The 12,729-nt window shown below is 42.0% G+C and overlaps 1 protein-coding gene across 1 annotated transcript; it reads left to right on the forward strand.

The window, feature by feature from the left end:
• Window positions 1-4,893: 4,893 nt before the first annotated feature.
• nceh1a (neutral cholesterol ester hydrolase 1a) lies at window positions 4,894-8,047 on the forward strand. The gene is made up of 5 exons (XM_062397515.1): window positions 4,894-5,192; window positions 5,908-6,163; window positions 6,664-6,733; window positions 6,900-7,071; window positions 7,156-8,047. Exons 1-5 carry the CDS (start codon window positions 5,025-5,027, stop codon window positions 7,774-7,776), a joined length of 1,287 nt encoding a protein of 428 aa, XP_062253499.1. The 5' UTR covers window positions 4,894-5,024; the 3' UTR covers window positions 7,777-8,047.
• The last annotated feature ends 4,682 nt before the right edge of the window (window positions 8,048-12,729 follow it).

The following is a 12,729-nucleotide window of genomic DNA, read 5'->3' on the forward strand; positions in this document are numbered from 1 at the left end:
AAGGCGTCAAATATGTTCTGGAGAATGAATCAGTCTGTGGCCATTTGTAGCATCTCTGTGAGAAAATGTAACCTAAGAACACAAGTCAACAAAATATAACAATATAACACAAGTCCAGTCGATTATAGACAATTCATGTTGAAGCAAAGATGCTCAGTGACGATGTAAACTCATCTCAACCAAATGTTATGTGCAGTTGAATATTTTAGTTCGTCAGAATAGTCAGTACTTAAATGGAGGCTGAGGGGAATGTGAATACTTTAGTGAATATTTACTAATTTTGTATTTCACAATCGGAAGGATCACCAAGCTCAACACGTGAATGTTTTTACCAAATCCATATAAGTTCATGCAACGGCTGTCAACACATTTCAATAAGAAAACAGTGTCAGCCTGCAGATGACGGTGCAAAGGTCAGATGATCACTGAAGTCAGATTCATTCCCTGGAATCTGTGGCCTGACATGCCCAGATTCCAGGGAATGAATCTGAATCGGACTTCTTTGGAAGTGCAACCTCTGAATAAGGGAAACGAAAGCACTATGTGTGGATTCAGGCTCAGACATCGTCATGATATCATTCGGTTTCACATCATCTTTTCCTCACCAACAACGGAACTTCGCTCATGATGCAACAATCTGGGGGTACTCGGGTTGATTTGTTAAAGATGGTATGATACAGTCGGGATGTAAGTTCACAGTCTCTCTGTTTATGAAGGTAACAGAATATGCAACTTCCCACAAAACCACAAAGCAAACCAGGTTCAAATTAGCAACATTTCACCATAATGCTGTCAAAACTGTAGAAGAAAAAATCTGTTGTGTGGTGGCAGAGAAGTGAATGTAGTAACAAAGATTAATAATTAAAACTGAGGAATAAGATAATGACTAAATTTCATCAGCGGCAGAGCAAATACCCATCAACCAAATGAGAATGTTGCGTACTTGAACATCGCACACCAACAAAAGCACGACACTCACAACACTGCGCCGACTTGTGTTCCTGTTCCTGTCTCAGATGTGTGACACCTTGCTTTGCAGAAAACAAAATAACAACAGGTTGTTTGATATTTCAGAAATAGAGTCTGAGTTTGAGCTGAAGGAAACGAGCTGACCCGCTGTCCCTGACATCCCTGAATATCACAATGCATTATTGTCACTGTCACCGCATCACTGTGTGTGTCTGTTTGTGTGTGTCCAGTCAGTCCTGTCACACTAAACACTGTGGTTTGTTTAAAAGAACCATTTAAATCAAAAATGTCCAGCAATTTGATTGTAAAACATGAACTGGTCCCAATTAACATTTTTAATTGGATTTGATCAAACCTGTGACATCATTAAGATAAGTTTTCTCACAGATTCAAGACACAACAGAATAAAAGTGTCAACACAACAGCTTAAAAACACGCCAGTCAGTCATACCCAGCAAACAGTCGCCTTATGAAACCTAATTAAAATCAATAGATCCAGATGTTTATTTGGATCTGCACCAAACTGCACACAGGCATAAATATGCAGTCATCTAAACATGCCTGATAGATATCAAAAAAGAGGGAGGATCCATGAGCTATTCTCTGAAAAATCATTGAAAATATTGATCCCTCCTTAGTAATCCGTTTTGGAGTTATTGTGTAATCTTGCTAACTGACCAACTTAAATTAACATTAGTTAGATTGAAGGTGAAATGTCCCTTAATCCTCTTGTGGCTTCAACTTGTAAAGAAGCCACAGATCCCTGAGGATCCCTGCGCTGGATTCCTGTTCTCTGTGATTCTCCAAAAATGAACAAAGAAGAGGAGGAACATCGAGTGTGATGGACTTTTCAAAGAATGTAATATCGGTTTATGATGATTAAAATGAAACGTTTATCCTGGGCACAGTGGATTCTCTCCTATGACACGCTCCCTACTTTTCATCCCCGAACAGTCCAACTCTTCCGAGCCCCCCCCCTCCATCTGCCCAGTTGAGGGGTCTCGCCCTCGCTGACATGTTCAGGGAGAACATTCCTGATTTCACATGCACAGTAACTGCATCAACCTGATGTAATTAATTGTGCAAAAGGAGTTTTCATCTCTTTGGAAACCGATTAAAATGATTAAAATGGAGCGAAGACAAACATGTCATGCCGGAGCTAATGGGCCGAACTGTTCTCGGTAACAGACACAAGTAATAAAACTACTGTGTGCACATTTCGTCCTTTCATCGGTGCCAATGAATCCGTGTGTTCTCATTTCTACTCAGCAAGATGTTGTAAAATCTATTTTTATCCAAGTCCTGGTTAATTCCTTTTGATTTCTAATTGCACAACCTTTAAAATCTGAAAAGCAGATTCAGAGACGCTGTTGTTCAAGGTTGTTTTCTTCTCTTGGTAAAGTGTTTATTGTTATTCGTGGTTTGTTCGTTGATTTCTTACCAAACTCGACCCAGGGATTTGGTCGTGAACAGTTCCGAGCCAAGAAAGAGGCTGATCAACAAGAGCAGGCCTGTCTGAAATAGAAAACCTCCACTTCTGCCTCGTGCGTTTAGTCATGTTAAATGACCATAAGTGTAATTCCAGTCAGCGACACAAGAGAGGGGCCCTCTCTCAGCCCTCCATACCACAGACTGGGGGGAGACGCCAGACCAACACACACACGGGAGGGAGGGAGGGAGGGAGAGAGATGGAATTTTAATGCACAATCTTTACACCACATGTACACACACAAAAACACATATATCATATTAACGTCTCATTTAAGCTTCCATAGGATTTTTGGAAAGCATGTGTGGCATCTGGGCATGAATCATAGTGATCTTTTCAGAGTAAAACATGGACCCCTGTAGGATTCAGGTTTACAAGACGACTGCAAAAAGGTTTAAAAGCATCGACCGGTCCAAACTGCTGCTGCAGCACAAGGCTGTTCCCCCACAGGGTTAGTTTCACCCAAATATACAACATACTGAATGTATTTGTTAATATTTTTCAGTTTTTTAAATATTATCTTACACTTAAGTATTGTCATCCTTTGGGATTTTCCCACTGTGTGACTCATAAAGGATTACTTTATCTTATCTTGCTTCTACCAGGTTATATGGTAAAGGGGGATTATCTAAAGTATCATAACCCTCAGAGAGAATCCTGTGTATTAAGATCTATTTCCACAAAGCACCTAGACCCCATGTGATAAGACCTGATCCTGGATGATGGTGATGGGAGAAAACGTGAGAAGAAAATATCAGAAAAAGGTAAAACAAGACACGAGTGCATTGAATTTCATTACATTTCAGAAGATGCGCTCATTGCTTTCTTTCCGAGAGGAGACTGATACTGCTGTGTTGAATGCGCAGTGGCATCAATCTTCTCAACTCACTCTTGGCAAGAGAGTTAATAAGCTAATTTAAGTCTTGACGGCCATGTGGAGTTTCTGTGTGAGGTCATGGTACCAAGTTGGGGACACACAACTTTAGCTGGGCCACTTAACAACAACACACAGGGACATGTTTTTCTCAATTTCCAATATGCCTCACGTGAACAAGTCGTTGTTTTGGTTTTGCATCACTGTGACTTTCTGCAGCCATGTCTCCTCCGGAGGACCCCACTCTTCCACGGGGCTAATCTGACACGGTCTAGTGCTCCGGGCTGCCATGTTTTGGAAAAGCAGCACAGTGCATGGGTCAGATCCTCCTCGGCTCTGAAGTTTGTTTACATTCTCGCACTGGGCCGCCTGGGACAGACGGTGGCCATTTAAAAGTGGAATCGTGGGAAGAAACAGGGGGCGAGAGAAATAGCCTGGAGAGAGTGAGACGGCAATTCTGAGCCTCTCCTCCCTGACTACACTTTGGGATGTGACACTGTCGACTGTGCTGCTCTTTGCTTTTCTGTGACTGTGACCTGGATTCAGACCAATCTCTAAAATCTGTCATGGGGCCGTCACTACAGCCTTTGTGGTCAGAGATCTAAACCATATAAACGCAGCATTCTCAGCTCAGAGGATTTGACCTTGGTCTCAGTGACTCACTTTTCTATCTTTGAACTCACGTTTAATTATTTCTATACTAGGCCCAGTGTCAATATACAACACTGCTGACGTCAGAACCAAAATAAATAAATCTTTTAAGACTGAAGCTGATGTAGACGCATCGATACGTTGTGAACAGAGATGAGTTTGATCTGTTGTTGTTCAGCAACATGCATCACTAAAGCCATTCACTGAGAGTTCAGCATCGACTGTCTTCACTTACAAAGTGATCAATGGGGACTGAAAATAGTACAGAACATTAACTTCATGCTAAATAATTTACTCCCCTGTTTAGAGCTTTTGGAAATGGCAACACATGTGCTTTAAGAAGTGAAAAATGTATACATTTGCAGTTTGGAAATACATGGTAACAGAATTATTAAACTTTTTGAATTTGTCAAATTAAGATTTGAAACTCTAAATGTTTAAAAGAGCTGTTTTGGAAGAAGTATGTATTAACCTTTATTTATCAGGCTCAAATAAAAACATGGAGGATAAATATTATATTTATCCTCAGGACTTGTTGTGTTATCAACAGGGAAAAACAACTATTAAAGCAAGTTATAAAGTGTTATTTAACTTTCTTACTTCAGCAGATGCATCTTCACTTCACATTGTCTGATAAGAGTATGACAGAACTGAGACGTGTGAGGTCCTGGCTGTAGGATTATCAGCTCTATTCTGCCTCACCATGGTCACGTGTGTGTATTACAACTTCGTACCATCCAATAGCTGTCACAAAAATGTTTTCCCAGATAACGGTTTATTTATAAAAATAAAATCATGAATCTTGTGAAATGTCTAAGGTAGAAATGTATCCTAAAGTTTTGGGCTGAAGAAGATTTTTACATAAATAGTTTATTTAATAAAATAATAAAATAATAATAACCGTAAAGATAATAATAAAGCGTTTTATTTTGAAGATGTATAAGGGAAGTGTTTGATCCGGGATCTCTTCTTGATCCTGATTGGCCCTCGCTGTCCTCCTGAGACCAGCAGGGACCAATCAGCGGCTCCAGCTGCAGACAGATGCGCTCCTCTCTCCTCCGGCTCAAGATGAGGCTGCGGCCGGTTCTCCTCACGCTGACTCTCACGGTGTCTCTCGCTTATTACGTTTACATCCCGCTGCCCGACTCCATCCGGGAGCCGTGGAGGCTGATGCTGGTGGCCGCCGCCTTCAGGACATCCATGCATCTGGTAAGAGAGAAACGTTTTCATGTTCAATTCTGGGGAGTGCACGGTTGTAAATATCAGGAGCACGTGAGGGGGGGGGGGCAGCTGCAGCTGTGATGCTGGGGGGAGGACATGGATTGATTCTGACTACTGATTAAATATTGAATTTAAAATGTTGATGGGAATGCTGGGCAATGGAAATTATAACCATGAAGTATTAAGCCAAGCTTTATCATTATTACTATATTCTTTTTTGAAAATGTTTAAAAAGGAATTCTGGCAAAGAATGTTTGAATGGCTCAGATAAAACAATGATAACAATAATACTAATATCTATGATTTACAGATGATATGCTCAGGTTAACAGTAGAGGAGCATCATCAGCCACTCATCGGGTTGGAAAGACCCCTGAGCAGAATTAAGGTTCGTGGGATGTCTGACGTGGGTAAATTGGGACTGATCCTTGTGGGCCACTGCATCTTTGGGCAGGTGGTTCATTAAAGAATCCATAAAGTTTTTACAGGCCCTGTCATGAGCTGAGAGCTGTCAAGGACCAGTGCAGCTCTATAACATCCTTCCAGGGCCAGCCAGCAGAGAAGTTATGGGTTCACATTCAAACTTAAAAATCCAATGAGGGGCCAGTGCTGTCCTTGATAATCAATTTGAACCCAACTTGATCTTGTCTTGTTGTCCAGAGGAACTACATTTTAGGTCTCTCTCCTCTCGTCTCTGTCCTCAGGCGTCTCTGAGGGATTGGCTGGGCTGCGACGGTTATCTCAAGTCTGTCAGGTGGCCCCCGGAGAGCTTCGATGGCCCGGGCAAGGTGGGGGACAGCTCCGAGTCCGGTGGAGGGGTCGTGCCCGGAGTGAAGGTCAGCGACATCACCTTCGCGGGCATCCCGGTCAGAGTGTACGAGCCCCCGGCCGGAGGGGAGGGCCACCTGAGGAGAGGGCTGATGTATTTCTATGGAGGAGACTGGGCCCTTGGCGGCACAGGTGAGTACGGACATTAGCGCTGTCTTAAAGTAGAATAGTGAGGGAATACAGAACGTTTCTGTAGAACTTTCTTTGCACTACAGGTGAAGATAGTTATACAATATGCTAATATTTGCTCAATCAATTCCCTGTATTTCTCGATATTTGCTCAGTATTTGGTTGAGAAAGTCCATTTTTAGAGTTTTATTTTTATTCCCTCTGTCCTCTGCGAAGGAATTTTAGTTTTTTCGTTTGATTTTTAGCAGAGAATGTGTGGAGGGGTGGGGCCTGACCCGAGGGAGAAATCCAGGAATTTCTTTTCTCTTTTGTAGACATTACAGATGTGGTTTTCAACCTTTACCTTTTTTCTCAGAGAATAATTCATTGATCCCGATCAGACTCATTCATATTGATGTCGTCAGATGATTTGTCCAGATTTCAGATCAAGTGTTGTTTCACTTTTGTTCATTTGGCTCTTCCACACTCCTCCATCCTTCGTTTTCTCTATCTCACTTCCTCAGAGAGGCGTTCAAGCGATGCCCTCAGCCGCACGGTGTCGGACGAGCTCAACACTGTCGTGGTCTCTGTTGTGTAAGTGTGTGTCTCCTGCAGCGAGATGAGATATTGTGGAAGTGTTATGACAGGTTTGGTGCTACTTGTTGTGACATGTAACTGACTGGAGTTACCCTTTGTACTTTAGAACGTGCATATAATTGAATGATCCTACGCTGAAACATGTGCAACCATTGTCTTTCAGGTATCGTCTTCATCCGGAGGTGCACTTTCCCGTTCCGTATTTAGACTGCCTCGCTGCTGCCAAACACTTCCTGTCCCCAGAGCTTCTGGCCAAGTACGCAATCGACCCCGAGCGCGTGGCCGTGTCAGGGGCCAGTACCGGAGGAAATCTGGCTGCTGCCATCGCTCAGGAGGTGAACAGGAGCCGTCGCCTGTAGAAATGAGAGTCACAATGTAAATACATTGCAGGGAATGATGTGTTTGTTCTTCTTCTCCAGATTTCCAATGACGACACTGTGAGTGTGAAGTTCAGCATCCAGGCTTTAATCTACCCGGCGCTGCAAACCCTGGACTTCAACACACCTTCCTACGTGCAGAACCAGGGCATACCCGTCCTCTACCGCCCCCTCATGGTTCGGTTCTGGCTGCGGTACCTCGGCGCCGACCTCTCCCTGCAGCCCCAGTTGCTGGTGAACAACCACAGCTCCTCACACCACTCGGCCGTCAGCCCAGAGCTGAGGGCGCGAACGGACTGGACCGTGCTCCTGCCCCCGAAACACAAGAGGAACCACCGGCCTCTGGTTGTGGGTCGAGGTTCCCCGGGGCTGGTGAAGGAGGTGCCGGGGCTGCTGGATGCACGGGTGTCGCCGCTGCTGGCAGGACCAGAGGTTTTGGCCAAATGCCCTCGGACGTACATCCTCACGTGTGAACATGACGTGTTGAGGGACGACGGGCTCATGTACGCTCGGCGCCTACAGGACGCAGGGGTCACGGTTACCAACGACCACTATGAGGACGGCTTCCACGGATGCTTCAGCTTCACAGTGTGGCCAGTGGAGTTCGATGTGGGGAGGAGGATGGTCAGGGGCTACCTCAACTGGCTGCAGAACAACTTGTGAGAGTGTGTGTGTGTGTGTGTGTGTTTGCAAATGAGTTATGAGTGTGTGCATGTCTGATTCTTTGGCTAAAGGGATTTTCATGTCAGTTCTTTGTGCTGAAACATATGATCTGATCTCTGGGCCGTCACCACATCACAGCCACAAGCTTTCCACCGAAGGATAAAATAACAAGATTCCACATCAGCAGTTCACTCATTCATACATTTAGACAAGTGTGTGTCACAAGGGTTGGAAAGGATTTTATACTATTTCTTTTTTAAATAAAGGTACAATAAACTCCCAAAATCAAAGGTTCATGTTGGCAGTGGTTGATTTTATTGTTGTGGTGAGAAAACCCAGAACAGATCATTTTCTTTTTGTATTAATAATAATAATAATAATAATATTGTATTTATGGAAGTTAAGGTTATATACAAATAACACAAATATATAACAACGCACCGCGCACAACAGGGTTAAACTGAGGCAGAAAACAAACTGCAAGAAAAAACAACAACAACAAACAGCAAAACTTAATCAGTAAATAATTCAGATCAGGATATTCTCGCTTTTAAATAAAGTGTCTTCTCTACAAAGGAAGTCATTACATTTCTAATAGACAGTATTTGAACTTCTCCTGCTCCCTGCACGACAGTAAAGTGACGACTTCCCCGACAAATGATGCCACTATTAAGTCACAAGGAAAAACTCGACGGTTTGATTCCATTTATTATTCACATTGTGTTGTATTACAGGATGTACTTTAGGTTTCTGAACACTCCCCGAGGCTGCTATCAATAAAATGCCTTGAGACTTAAATGACTCACCAGGGAAAACTGTGGAACTTGAACTCATCGCTGGAATTACATTCACTGTCTTAAAGCACTACCAGCATACAGACTGTTTATAAAGTCTTATCGACAAACTCAAAGCACTTTATAAACTCACGCCCACATTCTGCATGTGGCACTTTTCTATGACACTATCTTTTACTCTGACGGGTTCACTGTCTTGCTCAAGGACACTTAGGCAAGCATAAAGTAGGAGCCGGGAATTAAAGAACCAATTGTGATAATGCCTAGGACATCGGTATTTTCCAGAAATGCTTATCATGCATTGAAAAAAGAGAGCAACTGATAAGATTGCTGGTAAAATGTTAATGTTTACAAGAATTCAAATGGAGAAAAAAGAATTAAATAAAGTTGTCAATAATTATAATTAGTGATTGTATTCAGGACACTTCATTAAAATACATGGTTTAAATCACAGTTATCATATGTCACCTTTAGCTGCTCACATTTGAAAGTTTAGGTATAAATGAATAAAATTACTTGTGGGTTGCTAATTGCTGTTTTTCTGCTAATCACAGATATTTAGTGGTATCCAACACACCTACTAATAAAATACATATATTTATACACAAGAAGGAAGGGAAAAACACTGTGGTTTAGATGACACAGCTGTTAAATACATAATTACTGTGTAACTATTACTTGAGAGAACCAACACGCTCAGAGGTGCATCAGTCATTTTTATGATCAGTTCCTTTTCTCTCACTTGAGGGGTTCGTGAGTTCCTGAGTCACTAAACCCAGCAGCACCAAAGATCAATACAACAGCGTCCTCTAGAGGTTGGATAACAGCAGTACTCAAAGTGCGGTTGTGAAATACTGACTGTTTTCATTTTTTGCTATTTTCAAAACCACTCTATTTCAGATGTAAATATTGTATTTTAACCTCCCAAACACTGATGTGACAGTTAAAGTTTCCAGTTGTTTTTAAAAATGTTGCTTTTACACACTAAATATATGACCAGCTTATAAAATATGACAGATTTTTCATATAGACTAAAAAAACAAAATGAATAGAGAGTTGAGAGCTTCACCTCAACCAGCCACAGAAGCAAAATACTATTTATGTATTAATACATTATAAATGCAATCATAAAACATGGTCATGAAATACTTAAAGGTCCCATTTGTCTGCATGACAAATGCTTTTACTCTTTTACTTTTGATGTCTCCAAGTGTAGATTTCACTCTATATATTGTACATTTCTCTCTATATATCCATATAATATGTGTATAATATAATATTTTCATTCTTTCATTTTTCATTCCAAACTGAAAAGAAGATGAAAAACTACACATAAAAACAAATTTTTCCATAAAATTGTTACCCTCATTTCAGGTGGTGCCAAACATGTTGGTTTGTGTATTTCTGTTCATTTGTCTCGTTGTGGTTTTAATTAGTTGTTTGATTCTCTTAACACAAGGTGAGACGTAATGATTGACAGCACAGCTCCACTACTAAGCAGGATCTAGCTCTGAATGATGTCACCAGCACAAGATGGAGGTCCCTGTATTCTGGATGTTTTGGTTTCTCAAGTTGATAGAAATGATTGAGGATTAAAACATCTTTTATTTCCTCCCACGTTCACACGCTGTATAGTTTCCTGTCGGGGGAAATACCCGCCCAGTGTCAGGCCCGGTCGCTGGTGACAGTCTGTGTGCTTTGTGCTGCAGCAGCATTTTTCAGCACCAGTCTGTTTTATGAAGGAGACAATGAGCAGCTGTAAAACTCAGACGGGAATTTAGGGAGATTCCATGACTTTAGCGGGAGGAACGCCTGGAGGACAAGCCTTGAGGGAGAGAAAAGAGGAGTGGAAGGCAGAGGAAGGTGAACGGAGTGGGATCCGTCCTTTAAAGCCATTTTACGTCTTCTGGGTAGAATTCAAGTACTTTGCTTCACAGGACAGCAGCTTTCCTTTCAAGAGAAGAAGAAGCAGCAGCAGCAGCAGCAGCAGCAGCAGCAACTCCTCAGGCTTTCCTGTTTCCAATTGTTCTTCAGCATCAGGGCTGGTTGGGAAAATACTCAACGTTTTGAGTCACTGTGTATACAAGCTTCAGTAGCTGAACTCTGCACATGTTCCACACAGGGACATGACATTCTGTCCTATTGCATTCCTATTGCATTTTTGGGCAATAATCATTAAGAGTCAACTCTACACTCAGAAACTGGCTTAAAACGAGTGGGGCCTTGAGACGTTCCAATGAAAACACCCCCCACACCCTCAGGAATGTGACCTGGGTGGTGCTCTTCTGTAAAAGTGCATGAGTAAATAAAGATCATTCATTGAGGGGGAGTTTGGAAAATAAAACGTTTTCAGTGGATTTCTCTTTTTTTTTATGCCGACTGCGCAGTCACGGAGTTGCTGCTCCCTGTTGTTTATCCGCAGTACTGCACTCTGCGTAATGAGGAGGCCCCTCTCTCCAATATTAGCAATTCTGAAGTTGTCTCAAGTTGTCGTCTCTTTAGTTGCGCTCACTTGCCTTATGTGGTAAAAATATATTCACGTCTGTGTTTGGTTTATTAACTGTCGGGTTTCCTTTCAAATCCCCAATGTTTACATAGCATATATATATATATATATATATATATATATATATATATATATATATATATAAAAGTAAACAAAGTTTTATTGAAAAATGTTTTGTAATCTGATGAAGATTTAGATCAGTTATTTACAGTCTTATGGCAGCAACATCTACACATCTGGGATTAAAACTTGTTGCATGTGGACACGTCTGCCAGAGGTCAAAGGTCAACAGCTGACTGGACTGAAGAAATAACAGAAACACAAGTGGCCCGATATTAAGGAAATAGCTCAAAAAACACTGATGCATTTCCACTCATACAATAACTCCCCAGACACATGTTCACACATGGTCTCTCCCTCTCTCTGCCTGCTTGCCATGGGATCGCAGACAGGCATCTCTCTCAGGGTGTCATCTTCCCCGCCTGAGGCCAGACAGTCTCAATATATCACTCACCTTCTCCACCTCCCTCTCTGCGAGCCTGGGAATTGATTCACTTCAGGGGAACGCAGGAAACGCTTATCGTTTTCTCTTCCGCATTTTGAGATTTAAATCACCGAGGGGAAACAGTAAACATTTCTTTTCCAAGAGACGTGGACCGATCGCCCTTACAGACACATTCTCAGAGTCATTTGCATACGCACGTCTCCTCTGCGGGAGCTGCTGTGGAATTCACAGTGCACATGCATGACTCTGTGGGTTGCGTGCACGCTGGTCCTGGTGGTTGGGAGGGTTGTCCCACTTCCTCACACTGACAATGGAGCCGGGGTGAGAGGTGGAGGAATGAAAGTACAGGAATCACTCAAGGTTAAGTCGGGCAGATTGAATGACTCCCCTGTGACGGATCCCGCTCAGTGCTACGCTGCAGCACTAACAATGGCGGGTCACTTGGCACTAATCTGCGAGCATTCTCTCAGATCATTGCACAATAGCAGGAAAGAGAAGAGAGAAGAAAAAATGCAGTTTTTTTTATCTGATTTTCAGACGCCGAGCTGAGCTTCACATTTTCATGCAGTGATGCTGCTAAATGGTCTGTAGAGCTTTTCCAGTCACATCGACCACTCAGAGCTCGAGTCACATTCACTCCATCGCTTCTACACACAGAACTTTGTCTAGAACACCATCCATACACTGTCAGGGTTCAGCATCTTGCCCAAGGAGCCAGGTTTTGAACCACCGACCTTAAGGATAGTGGACAACCCCCTCTACCCCCTGAGCCACAGCTTTAGTGACCTCCACTCATGTAAATCATTGCAACCTTGGTTATATGACAATGTGACATCTTTTTTGGGGGTACTCCCATCTGCAATATATACAAATACACAGTATTAGAATGTGTTTTCAATGTATTATCACTCAATGAGATTGTATTATATATATTTCCACTTCCTTTATTTTTATTTCACTTAACTTAATGGAGAATGCTTAGTTATAGCCACATCTTATCTCATTTATATATTTTAAGCTCCATTTAATATTAAATATAAAATTTTATTATATCCATTTATCTACGTACTGGCATTGCTGGATATTTATATATATATATATATATATCTGCTGTCATGTTAGACTGTTATATTCTGTTACTGTTATAT

Source organism: Platichthys flesus, chromosome 10, assembly GCF_949316205.1.
Source record: "Platichthys flesus chromosome 10, fPlaFle2.1, whole genome shotgun sequence".
Lineage (NCBI taxonomy): Eukaryota > Metazoa > Chordata > Actinopteri > Pleuronectiformes > Pleuronectidae > Platichthys > Platichthys flesus.